This window comes from Carcharodon carcharias, assembly GCF_017639515.1.
Source record: "Carcharodon carcharias isolate sCarCar2 chromosome 27 unlocalized genomic scaffold, sCarCar2.pri SUPER_27_unloc_1, whole genome shotgun sequence".
Classification (NCBI taxonomy): Eukaryota; Metazoa; Chordata; class Chondrichthyes; order Lamniformes; family Lamnidae; genus Carcharodon; species Carcharodon carcharias.
This window is the reverse complement of record NW_024470624.1, coordinates 1,770,821-1,783,937: the sequence shown is the minus strand read 5'-3', so window position 1 is coordinate 1,783,937 and position 13,117 is coordinate 1,770,821. Positions and strand designations below refer to the sequence as shown.

The window sequence follows — 13,117 nt, the reverse complement described above, 5'->3', positions numbered from 1 at the left end:
AAAATTAATGGATGGATTTGGATATGGTAAGGCCCAAGGAAGAAATGACATTTGGTGAAGATGCTGACCAGATCCAGATCCTGGATGCTTTTGTATTTGTACACAGAGCCTGGTCCCCTGCAGGCAAAAGGAATTTGTCCAGGCATTTCCCCTTTTCAATTAAACAAAAGCTTGGGGGGGGTAATTGCCCTCGTGCATTCCCCATGGTAACCCCTCAACCAATCTAAGTCCATGTGTCAACCAATCAATCCCCTGTTTCTCAGTCAGTGTAAGTTGCTGTTCCCTCTGACAGTTGTATTCTTGGCTCTGGCCGGATGAGTGCAAGACAGAAAACTTCAACAATATCTCTTTTTTGTGTGTTTTAAAAGTGTTTGCTAACATTGAGTTTGTGTGAAATAATGATTTGTTTCCTCACTGACAATTTATTATAAACAATGATAACAAACTGTCATCAAAAAAGTCACATACATTTACACTGGCAAATTTTTAATTTTAGTGGTAAATGTTCTTGATCTGGATCATTTTTCAGATCCAAAGATCAATTCTAGACATGTAGTTAAAAATTCTGTTTAAAAACTCACACAATCGATCGTTTTTGCTCCCTGCGCAATGATAAAGCAATGTGCAGCCATCAGCTAATCCCACACTCCCAATGAAGTCTATAGTCTGGTGTCAGCTGATTCTAGAATCATAAACATGCTGATGTCATCTTAGAATGTGATGACACCAGCAGATTGTACAATCCCAATGGGATACGATGATGTCAGCTTGATCTTAGACATAAGCGGTGTGATGGGAAATGTACTGAACTGGACCAGTTTTCTTCAATAGAGAAACTCTGCTGCCCGTCTCCCAACTCACACTCAGTCCCGTTCACCTATCACCCTCTGTGCTCACTGACTGACATTGGTTTCCACTCAAGCAATGCCTCAATTTTAAAATTCTCCCCAGGCCTGGTTTTAACTCTTAAAGGTGAATGGAATTTTTATTGAGCTAAATTTGGGCCCATTCTTTTCAAATCCCTTCACTGCCTCCTTTTATTCAAATCACCACGTGGTCACACACCCGCAATCTCCCCCTCTCTTTCATCTTCTCCATCCCTACAACCCTCCGAGATATCTATGCGCCACTAATTCTGGCCTCTTCAGTATCCCCAGTTTCAATTGCACAACCACTGGGGGCCATGTCTTCAGCTGCCCCACGCTCTGGAATTCCCTCCCTAAACCTCTCTGACCCTTGACCTTTTTTGCTTTTTTAGTTCACTCCTTAAAACCTACCTTTCTGACCAAGCTACTATTTATCTGAGCTAATATGTCTAAGTGGCTTGGTGTCAGATCTGGTTTGATAATCGCTCCTGTGAAGCTTAAATGTTTAAGGGTGCTATATAAATGCAGGTTGTTTTTGTTGTGTTTGAATTATTTTCAGGGGATGCCACTATTGTTAAGCAGTCAAACGCTTTCTTGCTGTGTCCAGAGAGAGCTAAGGAAGGCTGTTGACCATAATCGCCCATGCAAGGCTTTGTTCGATGTTTAAATATACAGAGGAGTGGAGAGAGTGTTTTCTCGGTTACTCACAGCTGAACAGAAACCCATCTCTTTAAATACAAGAGGCTGAAATTAAATCTGTCCCCTTTAACCTGCACAAAAGCAGGAGCCTCAGATTCACAGGCTGGACAAGTCCATTCGGCCCCCCGTGCCCCTGCAATTTCTTTGAAAGGACTCTCTGATTCATCCAACTGCTCTGCTCTTTCCTCACAGCCCTGCAAATTCTTCCCTTTCAAGTATTTACCCTTTAGAAAGATACTATTGAATATGCTTTCAGGCTGATCAGAACAACTTGCTGTGTCAAAAAATAAAATCTCATCTCGCCCTCTGGCTCCTTTGCCAATTACCTTAGAGGGACTCACTTTCTGTTAAAGAGCCTGCCAACCCCTCTCACCAACTTTCCCTAAAGTGTAGAAATCAAGTCAAGATAAAAAATCAGCAAAATCAAATATTCTTACTGATAAAAGTTTGTAATGAAACAGACCATTGTTAAAAGAAAACAGAAAATTACTTGAGGATCAAAGACAACCAGAGTAAAAGGACATGCACAATGTTCTGAACCCAAATGGTTTCTCTTTAATCCATCTGTCCCCTGTTTGCTGCCCTCTTTGTGGACCATCTCCGCTCAGTCCACAAGCATGACCCTGACCTTCCAGTTGCTGCCGTTATAATTCACCACCTTGCTCTCATGTTCACATTTCTGTCCTCGGCCTGTTGCAATGTTCCCGAGAAGCCCAACACAAGCTGGACGAACAGCACCTCATCCTCTGATGAGGCACTTTACAATCTTCTGGACTCAACATTGAGTTCAACAACTTCAGACTGTCAACTCTGTCCAGTGTTTTGATTTTTTTTTGCCAAGTGCCAGTCTGCATCTTGTTTTCATGTTTTTGCTTTCAGACAGAGCTGTCTTTTATTCTGCCATTAACACTTACTCTGGACCAATGCTTTGTTTCTTTACTACAACCATTACCTCTCCCTTTGTCTTTTGTTCCATGATATTTTTGTTATTTAATCTTGCCTGCCCTCTAACCAATCCCTGATTTTCCCTTTTGTTCTACCGGACCCTCCCCACTTTCTCAACAGCAACAAACCCATCACATTTCTCCCTCTCTGAAATTCTGGACAAGAGTCATATTGGACTCGAAATGTTAACTCTGTTCTCTCACCAAAGATGCTGCCAGACCTGCTGAGTTTCGCCAATGCTTTCTGTATTTATTTTAGATCTATCTGTAGTGGTAGGAAGAATCACTATTTACTATCCAGGATAAAATAAATGTACTTCATCAGCTTTTGTGGATCATTTCAGTGGAAATGTGCACTCCCAGGCTCAAAGAGCATCAGCCCACTGGAAGCAAAGTCGTGAGACCAGCCAGTCCAGCCAAAAGAAACCCTCTGACCCTCCCACTTCACCAAATGTCAGAATGAACATGGTTCAGTCCTGGATGTGATTAACAGCAGCAATAACAGCAGAATCCAACCCCTGGAATCATTTGTGAACTCGCTGGTGTGTCAGTAGGTTTGATAACTGAGTGAATCCCTTCCCACACTCAGAGCAGGTGAATGGCCTCTCCCCGGTGTGAACTCGCTGGTGGTTCCGCAGGGTGGATACATCACTGAATCCTTTCCCACACTGCGAGCAGATGTATGGCCTCTCCCCAGTGTGAACTCGCTTGTGCGTCACCAGGTTGGAAGAATTATTAAATCCCTTTCCACACCGAGAGCAGATGAATGGCCTCTCCCCGGTGTGAACTCGCTGGTGTTCCTGCAGGTTGTTTAACTGAGTGAATCTTTTTCCACACAGAGAGCAGGTGAAAGGCCTCTCCCCAGTGTGAACTTGCTGGTGCCTCCGCAGGTTGGAATGATTACTGAATCCTTTCTCGCACTCAGAGCAGGTGAACGGCCTCTCTCCAGTGTGAACTCGCTGGTGTTTCAGCAGGTTGAATGACTGAGTGAACCTCTGCCCACATTCAAAGCATGTGAATGGCCTCTCCCCGGTGTGAACGCGTTGATGAATTTCCAGCGTAGATGGGAACTGGAATTCCTTCCCGCAGTCCCCACAGTTCCACAGTTTCTCCATGTTCCAGGTGTCCTTTTGTGATTTCCCCGAGCTTAACGGTCAGTGTGCAGTCTCTCCCGCTGTGAATGGTGCGATGTTTTTTCAGGTTGTTATAACTGGTTGAAGCTATTCCCACAGTCAGTGCATAGGAATGCTCTCACTTGGGTGTCTCTGCCTCACTTCTTTTCCAGGCAACCCTGATACTTAAAATCTTCAGAAGTAGAGGGAACAGACAAACATTTGTCCTGCCAGATTCAAAGGCCGATATTCAGGTCCTGATGAATTGAGTGACTTGTCTCATCTCGACGTGATGTTTGGTTTGAGGTATCTGTCTGTAAATTGTCCTCTTCTAATGTCTTGTAAAAGGAGTTTTCAAAAGTCATCACTGTTAGTACAGGATAGAAATGAAGAACAGACAATTTTAGTTTCTATGGAACATTCTTACCTCTCTCATTCCCCAAAAGATGTAAATGTCCATCCCACACACTCTCCCTCCATTCTCACTGCTGCACCTAATATACACCCTCTGAATTCTCCTGAAGGTGCCAATTCATGCTGATTGACAGATTCATACAGAATATATTTATCACACTAAAAACTGAATGCAATATCTGTTACATACAGCATTATATTACTTGATACATGGGGGAATGAGAGAAAGAACTTTATTTAGGTAGTGTGTGTGCTCATGACATGGAACTTACATTCTGTGAGGATGGTGGAAGCAGAGATGATCAAAGATTTGAAAATGAACTTGCAGGGGAACAGGGATATAGAGGCGGAATGGGACTGACTGGATTGCTCGACAGAGAGTCGGCACGGTCTCAAATTGTCGAATGGGCTCCTGTGTTGTATTAACTCTATGACTAAAGATATAACATAGCTACAGTCCTGTACTACAAGACTATAAATAATAAAAAAGGATCTTTATTTAAGAACCATACCTAATATATCTAATGTCAGCCATATAACAACACTAGGCATATCTATGTTCCTATATTAATTTATTGTCCATTAAATGTCAGCCATCTCCTGGGAAAACCACCCCTTTAACTGTGAACATTAGGAAAGAGACCATCCTTTCAGCCAGACAAATAAATGTGTCAAGCTGAGGGAGTCAAGGATGTCAATGTCATTAAGGGAGAGAGAGACCTAGGCCAACCTTTCCAGAGTCTGCACCCTCCCTGGATTCACTTCCTTTCCCTTCAGTTCCTGCAAGTCAACAATTTGCCCCCAGAATGAGAAAAGAAATGGAAAGGGGGAGAAAAGAAAGTGTTTTACTCACAGATGTTGGACACAAGAGGAAGTTTTGGTCTGTGTGAAGCTCAATCTTCGTTCACACAAAGCCCACGCTCTGATTAGCTGGAGGACCAAAGTCCCTCCGGTCCTCCAAATTTCCTCATTTGTCATCCGCTGTATGAAAACAATGAGGAAGCGGAACCCGAGCCCACGTAGGGGTGGGAAAGACTTTGACCGGAAGCCGCGCTGAGCTCTTGTCCAATCCGCAGTATTTTCCTTCTGTAACCAGTGTAATTGTTCCCAATGGCACAGTGTGTTGGGAACGTCCCTCTCAGTCCTTGTGACGTCTAAACGGATTCTGCATGAATCAGCCAATAGGAATCACTCTGCTCCGCGGTGATGTCCTCGGGTTCCAGTCTGCAGGCCAGCCGCGCGGACATGGGAGCCCCGCCCGCACCCATTGTTCCCCCTCCACCATCTCGAACCAAGGTTTCCAGGCAACCGGCTGATGGCTCCGGTCAGAGCGAGAAGCCGCTCGGAGAACTCGGGAGGGGAAGCTGCGCATGTGCGGAGGAGAGCACGCCCTTTTCGATCATGGTGAGGGATTAACCAATGGGGAAAGTTGGAGGACCGGAATGACTCTGGTCCTCCAGCCAATCAGGGCGCGGGCTTTGTGTGAATGAAGGTTGAGCTTCACGGACTAAAACTTCCTCTTGTGTCCGACATCTGTGAGTAAAACACTTTTTTTCTCCCCATTTCCATTTCTTTCCTCATTCTTGGGGTAAATTGTTGACTTGCAGGAACTGAAGGGAAAGGAAATGAATCCAGGGAGACTCTGGAAAGGTTGGCCCAGGTATCTCTTTCTCTCTCTTAAAGACATTGACATCCTTTGCTCCCTCAGTTTGACACATTTATTTGTCTGGGTAAAACCAGAAAATGTTGGAGAAACTCAGCAGGTCTGGCAGCATCTGTGGAGAGAGAAACAGTGTTAACTTTTCGAGTCCGCTTGACCCTTCTTCAGAGACCAAGAAGTAGACATGTTGTTCTGGTCAAGAGCGAGGTGGAGGAGGTGGAGCAGGATGGAAGGTCAGGGATAGATGGGAGGTAACGAGAGATTGATGAAGATGTTGTGGACACAAGACAAAGGAGTGTTAATGGTCGTGGTAAAGACTGAAGGTGGTGCTGACTGTGGGTTAAAGTTAAGGATCAGAACGTGTTAATAGCAGGACAAAGGGTCAGCTTTTGTTTTTAGTTTCAGACACACAAAACTTCCTCCTGTGTCCAACATCTGTGGCTAAAACACTTTCTTTCCCCCTCCCCCTTGGGAAATACAGAGAGTTGTGGGTTCCAGATCTGGAATTAGTGCCATATATGCAGAGGGGGAACATGCTTGTGATTTTGTGGAACCTTTTTTTATTCTATAAGCTGTTTAAAGTCAAATTTATCCAGTGTTCAAATACTATTTGTCTCTTAATTAACGCTTCATTTATGTTGATTTTAGTTTGATTGTTATGGTAAAAGTTTTTAAAAAGTGAAACCTGTCCTTCGGTTTATTCTGTTGGGGTTGTCTGGAAGTTTGTTTACTTTAATGTTATCGGTCTCACAGGGATCATAATAACAGAGATACGTCTAGTGTTGTTAGATGGTACATATTAGATATATTATTTATGCCCCTGTGATAAAGTACATTTATTTCTAGTCTTGTAGTATAGTACTGTAGCGACATTATATATTTCCAGTCATAGAGTTATTACAGCACAGAAGGGGTCCATTTGGCAAGTTGAGTCCATGCTGACTGTAGAGCAATCCAGTCAGTCCCATTCCCCCTCTATATCCCCGTTCCCCCTGCAAGTCTATTTCTTTCAAGTGCCCATCCAATTTCATTTTGAAATCATTCATTGTCTCTGCTTCCACCACCCTTGTGGGCAGCAAGTTCCAGGATATGAACTCTCTCTACGAAATAAAGTTATCCCTCATACCACGAGTCAAGTCATCCAGTTCTGTAACAAAAACAGAATTACCTGGAAAAACTCAGCAGGTCTGGCAGCATTGGCAGAGAAGAAAAGAGTTGACGTTTCGAGTCCTCATGACCCTTCAACAGAACTAGGTGAATCCAAGAAAGCGTTGAATATAAGCTGGTTTAAGGTGTGTGTGTGTGTGTGTGTGTGTGTGTGTGTGTGTGTGTTGGGGGGGGGCCAGAAGTGGAGGGGGTTGGGTGGGGGGGAGAGAAGTGGAGGGGGGTGGTGTGGTTGTAGGGACAAGCAAGCAGTGATAGAAGAGATCATCAAAAGATGTCACAGACAAAAGAACAAAAGAACACATAGGTGTTGAAGTTGGTGATATTATCTAAACGAATGTGCTAATTAAGAATGGATGGTAGGGCACTCAAGGTATAGCTCCAGTGGGGGTGGGGGGAGCATAAAAGATTTTAAAATATTTAAAAAATAATGGAAATAGGTGGGAAAAGAAAAATCTTTATAATTTATTGGAAAAAACAAAAGGAAGGGGGAAGAAACAGAAAGGGGGTGGGGATAGGGATGGAGGAGGGAGTTCAAGACCTAAAGTTGTTGAATTCAATATTCAGTCCTGAAGGCTGTAAAGTGCCTAGTCGGAAGATGAGGTGCTGTTCCTCTAGTTTGCGTTGGGCTTCACTGGAACAATGCAGCAAGCCAAGGACAGACATGTGGGCAAGAGAGCAGGGTGGAGTGTTAAAATGGCAAGCGACAGGGATGTTTGGGTCATTCTTGTGGACAGACCGCAGGTGTTCTGCAAAGCCATCGCCAAGTTTACGTTTGGTCTCTCCAATGTAGAGGAGACCGCATTGGGAGCAACGAATACCATAGACTAAGTTGGGGGAAATGCAAGTGAAATGCTGCTTCACTTGAATGGAGTGTTTGGGCCCTTGGACGTTGAGGAGAGAGGAAGTGAAGGGGCAGGTGTTACATCTTTTGCGTGGGCATGGGGAGGTGCCATAGGTGGGGGTTGAGGAGTAAGGGGTGATGGAGGAATGGACCAGGGTGTCCCGGAGGGAATGATCCCTACGGAATGCCAACATGGGGGGGTGAAGGGAAGATGTGTTTGGTGGTGGCATCATGCTGGAGTTGGCGGAAATGGCGGAGGATGATCCTTTGAATGCGGAGGCTGGTGGGGTGATAAGTGAGGACAAGGGGGACCCTATCATGTTTCTGGGAGGGAGGAGAAGGCGCGAGGGCGGATGCGCGGGAGATGGGCCGGACACAGTTGAGGGCCCTGTCAACGACCGTGGGTGGAAAACCTCGGTTAAGGAAGAAGGAGGACATGTCAGAGGAACTGTTTTTGAAGGTAGCATCATCGGAACAGATGCGACGGAGGCGAAGGAACTGAGAGAATGGGATGGAGTCCTTACAGGAAGCGGGGTGTGAGGAGCTGTAGTCGAGGTAGCTGTGGGAGTCGGTAGGCTTGTAATGGATATTGGTGGACAGTCTATCACCAGAGATTGAGACAGAGAGGTCCAGGTAGGGAAGGGAAGTGTCAGAGATGGACCACGTGAAAATGATGGAGGGGTAGAGATTGGAAGCAAAATTAATAAATTTTTCCAAGTCCCGACGAGAGCATGAAGCAGCACCGAAGTAATCATCGATGTACCGGAGAAAGAGTTGTGGAAGGGGGCCGGAGTAGGACTGGAACAAGGAATGTTCCACATACCCCATAAAGAGACAGGCATAGCTGGGGCCCATGCGGGTACCCGTAGCCACACCTTTTACTTGGAGGAAGTGAGAGGAGTTGAAGGAGAAATTGTTCAGTGTGAGAACAAGTTCAGCCAGACGGAGGAGAGTAGTAGTGGATGGAGATTGTTCAGGCCTCTCTTCGAGGAAGAAGCTAAGGGCCCTCAGACCATCTTGGTGGGGGATGGAGGTGTAGAGGGATTGGACGTCCATGGTGAAGAGGAAGTGGTTGGGGCCAGGGAACTGGAAATTGTTGATGTGACATAAGGTATCAGAGGAATCACGGATGTAGGTGGGAAGAGACTGGACAAGGGGAGAGAGAAGGGAGTCAAGATAACGAGAAATGAGTTCTGTGGGGCAGGAGCAAGCTGACACGATCGGTCTGCTGGGATAGTTCTGTTTGTGGATCCAGTTCTGTATTTGACACATTTTTAGATGTAATATTTTGGCTGGCAGCCTGCATGAAGATTTTCAAGTCTCTGTGTGCTGTACGGAAGCAGTGCGCATGGATCTGTCAATCAGCATGAATTAGCACCTTCAGGAAAATTGGGAGGGTGTATATTAGGTACAGCAGAGTGAGAATGGAGGGAGAGCGTGTGGGCAGAGATTTACTGATTTTGGGGAATGAGAGAGGAAAGAATGTTCCATAGAAACTAGAATTGTCTGTTCTGAATTTCTACCCCGCACTGACAGTGATGACTTTTGTTAACTCCTTTTACAGGATATTAGAGGGGGAAGATTTGCAGACAGAAATCTCAAACCAAATGTCTTGTCAAGATCTGACAGAGTCACTTGATTCTTCAGGACCTGAATATCATTGGCCTTTAAATGTAGGAGAACTGTTTGTCTGTTGTGTCGACTTCAAACTATTTTAAACATCAGTGTGACTGAAATAGCACCGACACACCCACCCAAATGAGAGTTTTCCAGTGCACTGACTGTGGAAGGAGCTTTAACCAGTTGCACAGACTGAAAAAACATCACTGTTGACAGTGAGGAGAGACTGTGCACGTGTTCCATGTGTGGACACCTCAGCCAATCATCAAACCTGGAGAAACACAAGGATACGCACACCATGGAGAAACCGTGGAAATGTGGGGACTGTGGGAAGCGATTCATATCCCCATCGAAGCTGGAAACTCATCGGCGCAGTCACACTGGTGACAGGCCATTCACCTGCTCTGAGTGTGGGAAGGGATTCGGACATTCATCCACCCTGCAGACACACCAGTGAGTTCACACCGGGGAGAGGCCGTTCACCTACTTTGAGTGTGGGAAGCAATTCTCTCAGTCATCCGACCTGCTGACACACCATGTCACTCACACCACTGAAAGACCCTTTAAATGCTCTGACTGTGGGAGTAGCTTCAAAAGCTCTCAGGAACTAATGTTCCACCAGCGCATTCACACTGAGGAGAGACCACTCAACTGCTCCCACTGCACAAAGAGGTTTCGAAGGTTGTCGGACCTGCGGGAACACAAGCGAGTTCACACTGGGGAGAGGCCGTGCACTTGCTCTGATTGTGGGAAAACATTCAAAGATTCATCCACACTGCAGACACACCAGCGGACTCACACTGGGGAGAAGCCATTCAGCTGCTCCGTGTGTGGGAAGGGATTCACTCATTTATCCAGCCTGCGGAGACACCAACGAGTTCACAATTGATGACAGGGGTTGGATTCTGCTGTTTTTGCTGCTGTTAATCACATCCAGGACTGAACCATGTTCATTCTGACACTTGGTGAAGTGGGAGGGTCGGAGGGTTTCTTTCTGCTGGACTGGCCGGTCTCACAACTTTGCTTCCGGTGGCTGATGCTCTTTGAGCCTGGGAGTGCACATTTCCACTGAAATGATCTACAAAAGCTGATGAAGGACATTTATTTTATCCTGGATAGTAAATAGTGATTGTTCCTACCACTACAGGTAGATCTATAATAAATACCTTTGTCTCTGTTCCATTGAGTCTACATCTCAGGGCCAGGCCAGTCGGCTCAATTGGTCTCTGTCAGTATTTATGCTCCACATGAGCCTCCACCCACACCTCATCTCCCCCCACCAGCGTATCCTTCTATTCCTTTCTCCCTCATGTATGTTTCTAGCTTCCCCTTAAATGTATTCATGCGATTCACCTCAACCACTCGCTGTGGTAGCGAGTTCCACATTCTCACCACTCGCTGGGTAAAGTGGTTTTTCATGAAATCCCTATTGGATTATTGAACCCCTTCATTATCTTAAAGGCTTCCATCAGGTCACCCTTCAGTCTTCTCTTTTCTAGAGAAAAGCAGCCCCAGCCTTTCCTGAGGCTTAAATGCTCTCAATTCTGGTATTCTTTTTGTGAATCCTTGTTGCCCCTTCTCCAGTGCCTCTATTTCCTTTTTCTAAATGGAGATCACAGATACTGACAGTACTCCCAGTGTAGTCTAACCATGGTTCGAAACAAGTTGAACATAGCCTCCCTGCTTTTCAATTCTATCCCTCTAGAATGGAACCCTATATCTGGGCCCCACACTTTAGGAAAGATGTGAAGTTCTTCGAGAGGGTGCAGAGGAGATTGACAAGAATGGCACCAGGGATGAGGGACTTCAGTCAGTTGGAGAGACTGGAGCAGCTGAAAATGTTTTCTTTCGATCACAGAGTCACCAAGGCAGAGGATGGCAATGTTGGAAATGCAGGTCCCTTTAAGAGTAAACAGGACAAGTTTCAGGGTGAGTTGAGAGCAGGTGATGCTCAGTGAAGCCTGTACTTAAGAGCTGGGTGTGGTTGGGGTGTGCTGCTTCTGCAGAAGGGGAGGATCCAGAAGGGAAGAGTGGAAACTGGTATTTGTACTGAACTATAGTTTAACAATAAACGGTTGTGAATCACAGAATGTCTTCTGCTGCTTGATTCAGTCAATGGATGTCCACCTATAGAATAGAGGAGGCCATTCAGCCCAGCAAGTCCATGGCAGTTCTCTGCAGAGCAAACCCAGTCAGACCTATTGCTCCATTCTCTCCCCATGGCCCTGCAACCTTATTTCCCTCAACTGCCCGTCTAGTTCCATTTTGAAACCGTTCACTGTGTCTGCTTCCACCCCCCTCAGAGGCAGCGAGTTCCAGGTCATCAGCACTCACTGTGTAAAAACGTTTCTCTTCAAACCCCCCCCCCCCCCCCCCCCCCGCCGCATCTTTTTATTTGAATTCTTTTATGGGATGTGCTTATCGTTGGCTGGGCCAGTATTTAATTCCCATCCCTAATTGCCCCTTGAGAAGGTGGTGGTGAGCTGCCTTCTTGAACCATGTGGTGCTGTTGGGGAGGGAGTTCCAGGATTTTACCCAGCGACAGTGAAGGAACGGTGATATAGATATATAACCCGTACAAAACTTTAACTCTCTGTCCCCCTCGTCTTTGTACCATCAGCTGATGGGAACAGCTTTTCTTTGTCCACCTTATTTAAACCTGACATAATCTTGTACACCTCTATCAAATCCCCCCTCAACCTCCTTTGCTTCAAGGGGAACAACCCCAGCTTCTTCAACCTAACCTTCTGGTTAAAATCCCTCACCCCGGAATCATTCTGGTAAATCTCCTCTCCGCCCTCTCAGGGACCCCCAGATCCTTCCTAAAGTGAGGTGACCAGAGCTGGACTCAATACTCTAGTTGTGGCCTAACCAGAGCTTTATAAAGGTTCAGCAAAACTTCCTTGCTTTTATTCTCAATCCCTCTATTTCTGAAGATCAAGATCCCATATGCTCCAAACAAGAATATCAAATCTTTCTGCTTGAACATTAAAACCATTTGAATAACCTTCTTAAAATCACTGAAGAAGATTTTGACCAATGAAGGAACGAGCTGTTGGCACAAAAAGAAGCCATTTATAAAACCATAAAACATCAGAGCAGAAGTAGGCCCATCAATTCTGCTCCGCCATTCAATGAGATCATGGCTGATCTGATAATCCGCAACTCCACATTCCTGCCTTTTCCACATCACCCCTGGTTCCCTTACTGATTAAAAATCTGTCTATCTCAGCCTTCAATATACTTAATGACCCGGCATCTACAGCCCTCTGCAGTAAATAATTCCACAGATTTACTATCCTCTGAGAGAATAAATTCCTCCTCACCTCTGTTTTAAATGGGCAACTCCTTACTCTGAGATTGCGCCCTCTGGTCCTAGACTGTCCCACAAGGGGAAACAACCTCTCAGCATCTACCCTGTCAAGCCCCCTAAGAATCTTATATGTTTCAATAAGGTCGCATCTCATTTTTCTAAATTCCAGTGAGTACAGGCCCAACCTACTCAGCCTCTCCTCATAAGATAATCCCTCCATCCTGAGGATCAACCTAGTGAACTTTCTCTGGATTGCCTCCAATGCCAGTATATCTTTCCTTAGATAAGGGGACCAAAACTGTTCACAGTATTCAAGGTGTGCTGTAACTAGTGCTTTGTATAGTTTTCACAAGACTTCCCTATTTCTTTATTTTTCCCATTTTGAGCTTGCTGTCTCCAAAAAGAGAATCCAAAATGTTTGAATCTGGGAAATGAACATAAAAATGAAGCTCCAGCTCCAACTGAGCAAGAGGAAGACAGT

General features: G+C 45.4%; 2 protein-coding genes and 1 long non-coding RNA gene across 3 annotated transcripts in view; 1 reads left to right on the top strand and 2 right to left on the bottom strand.

The window, feature by feature from the left end:
* Positions 1 to 13,117, bottom strand: part of LOC121273703 (zinc finger protein 229-like) — a 1,112,939-nt gene that overhangs the window by 615,132 nt on the left and 484,690 nt on the right. The window lies entirely within an intron of this gene.
* LOC121273594 (zinc finger protein 585A-like) overlaps positions 1 to 13,117 on the bottom strand; it is a 58,053-nt gene that overhangs the window by 4,250 nt on the left and 40,686 nt on the right. The window contains exon 3 of the mRNA XM_041180749.1: positions 3,074 to 3,579. Within this exon, the coding sequence (XP_041036683.1) occupies positions 3,074 to 3,579 (506 nt within the window). The remainder of the gene's footprint in view (positions 1 to 3,073; positions 3,580 to 13,117) is intronic.
* LOC121273731 lies at positions 5,512 to 11,405 on the top strand. Its single transcript, XR_005942066.1, has 3 exons — positions 5,512 to 5,570; positions 6,772 to 6,949; positions 9,268 to 11,405. It is a non-coding gene; the product is annotated as an uncharacterized LOC121273731 (long non-coding RNA).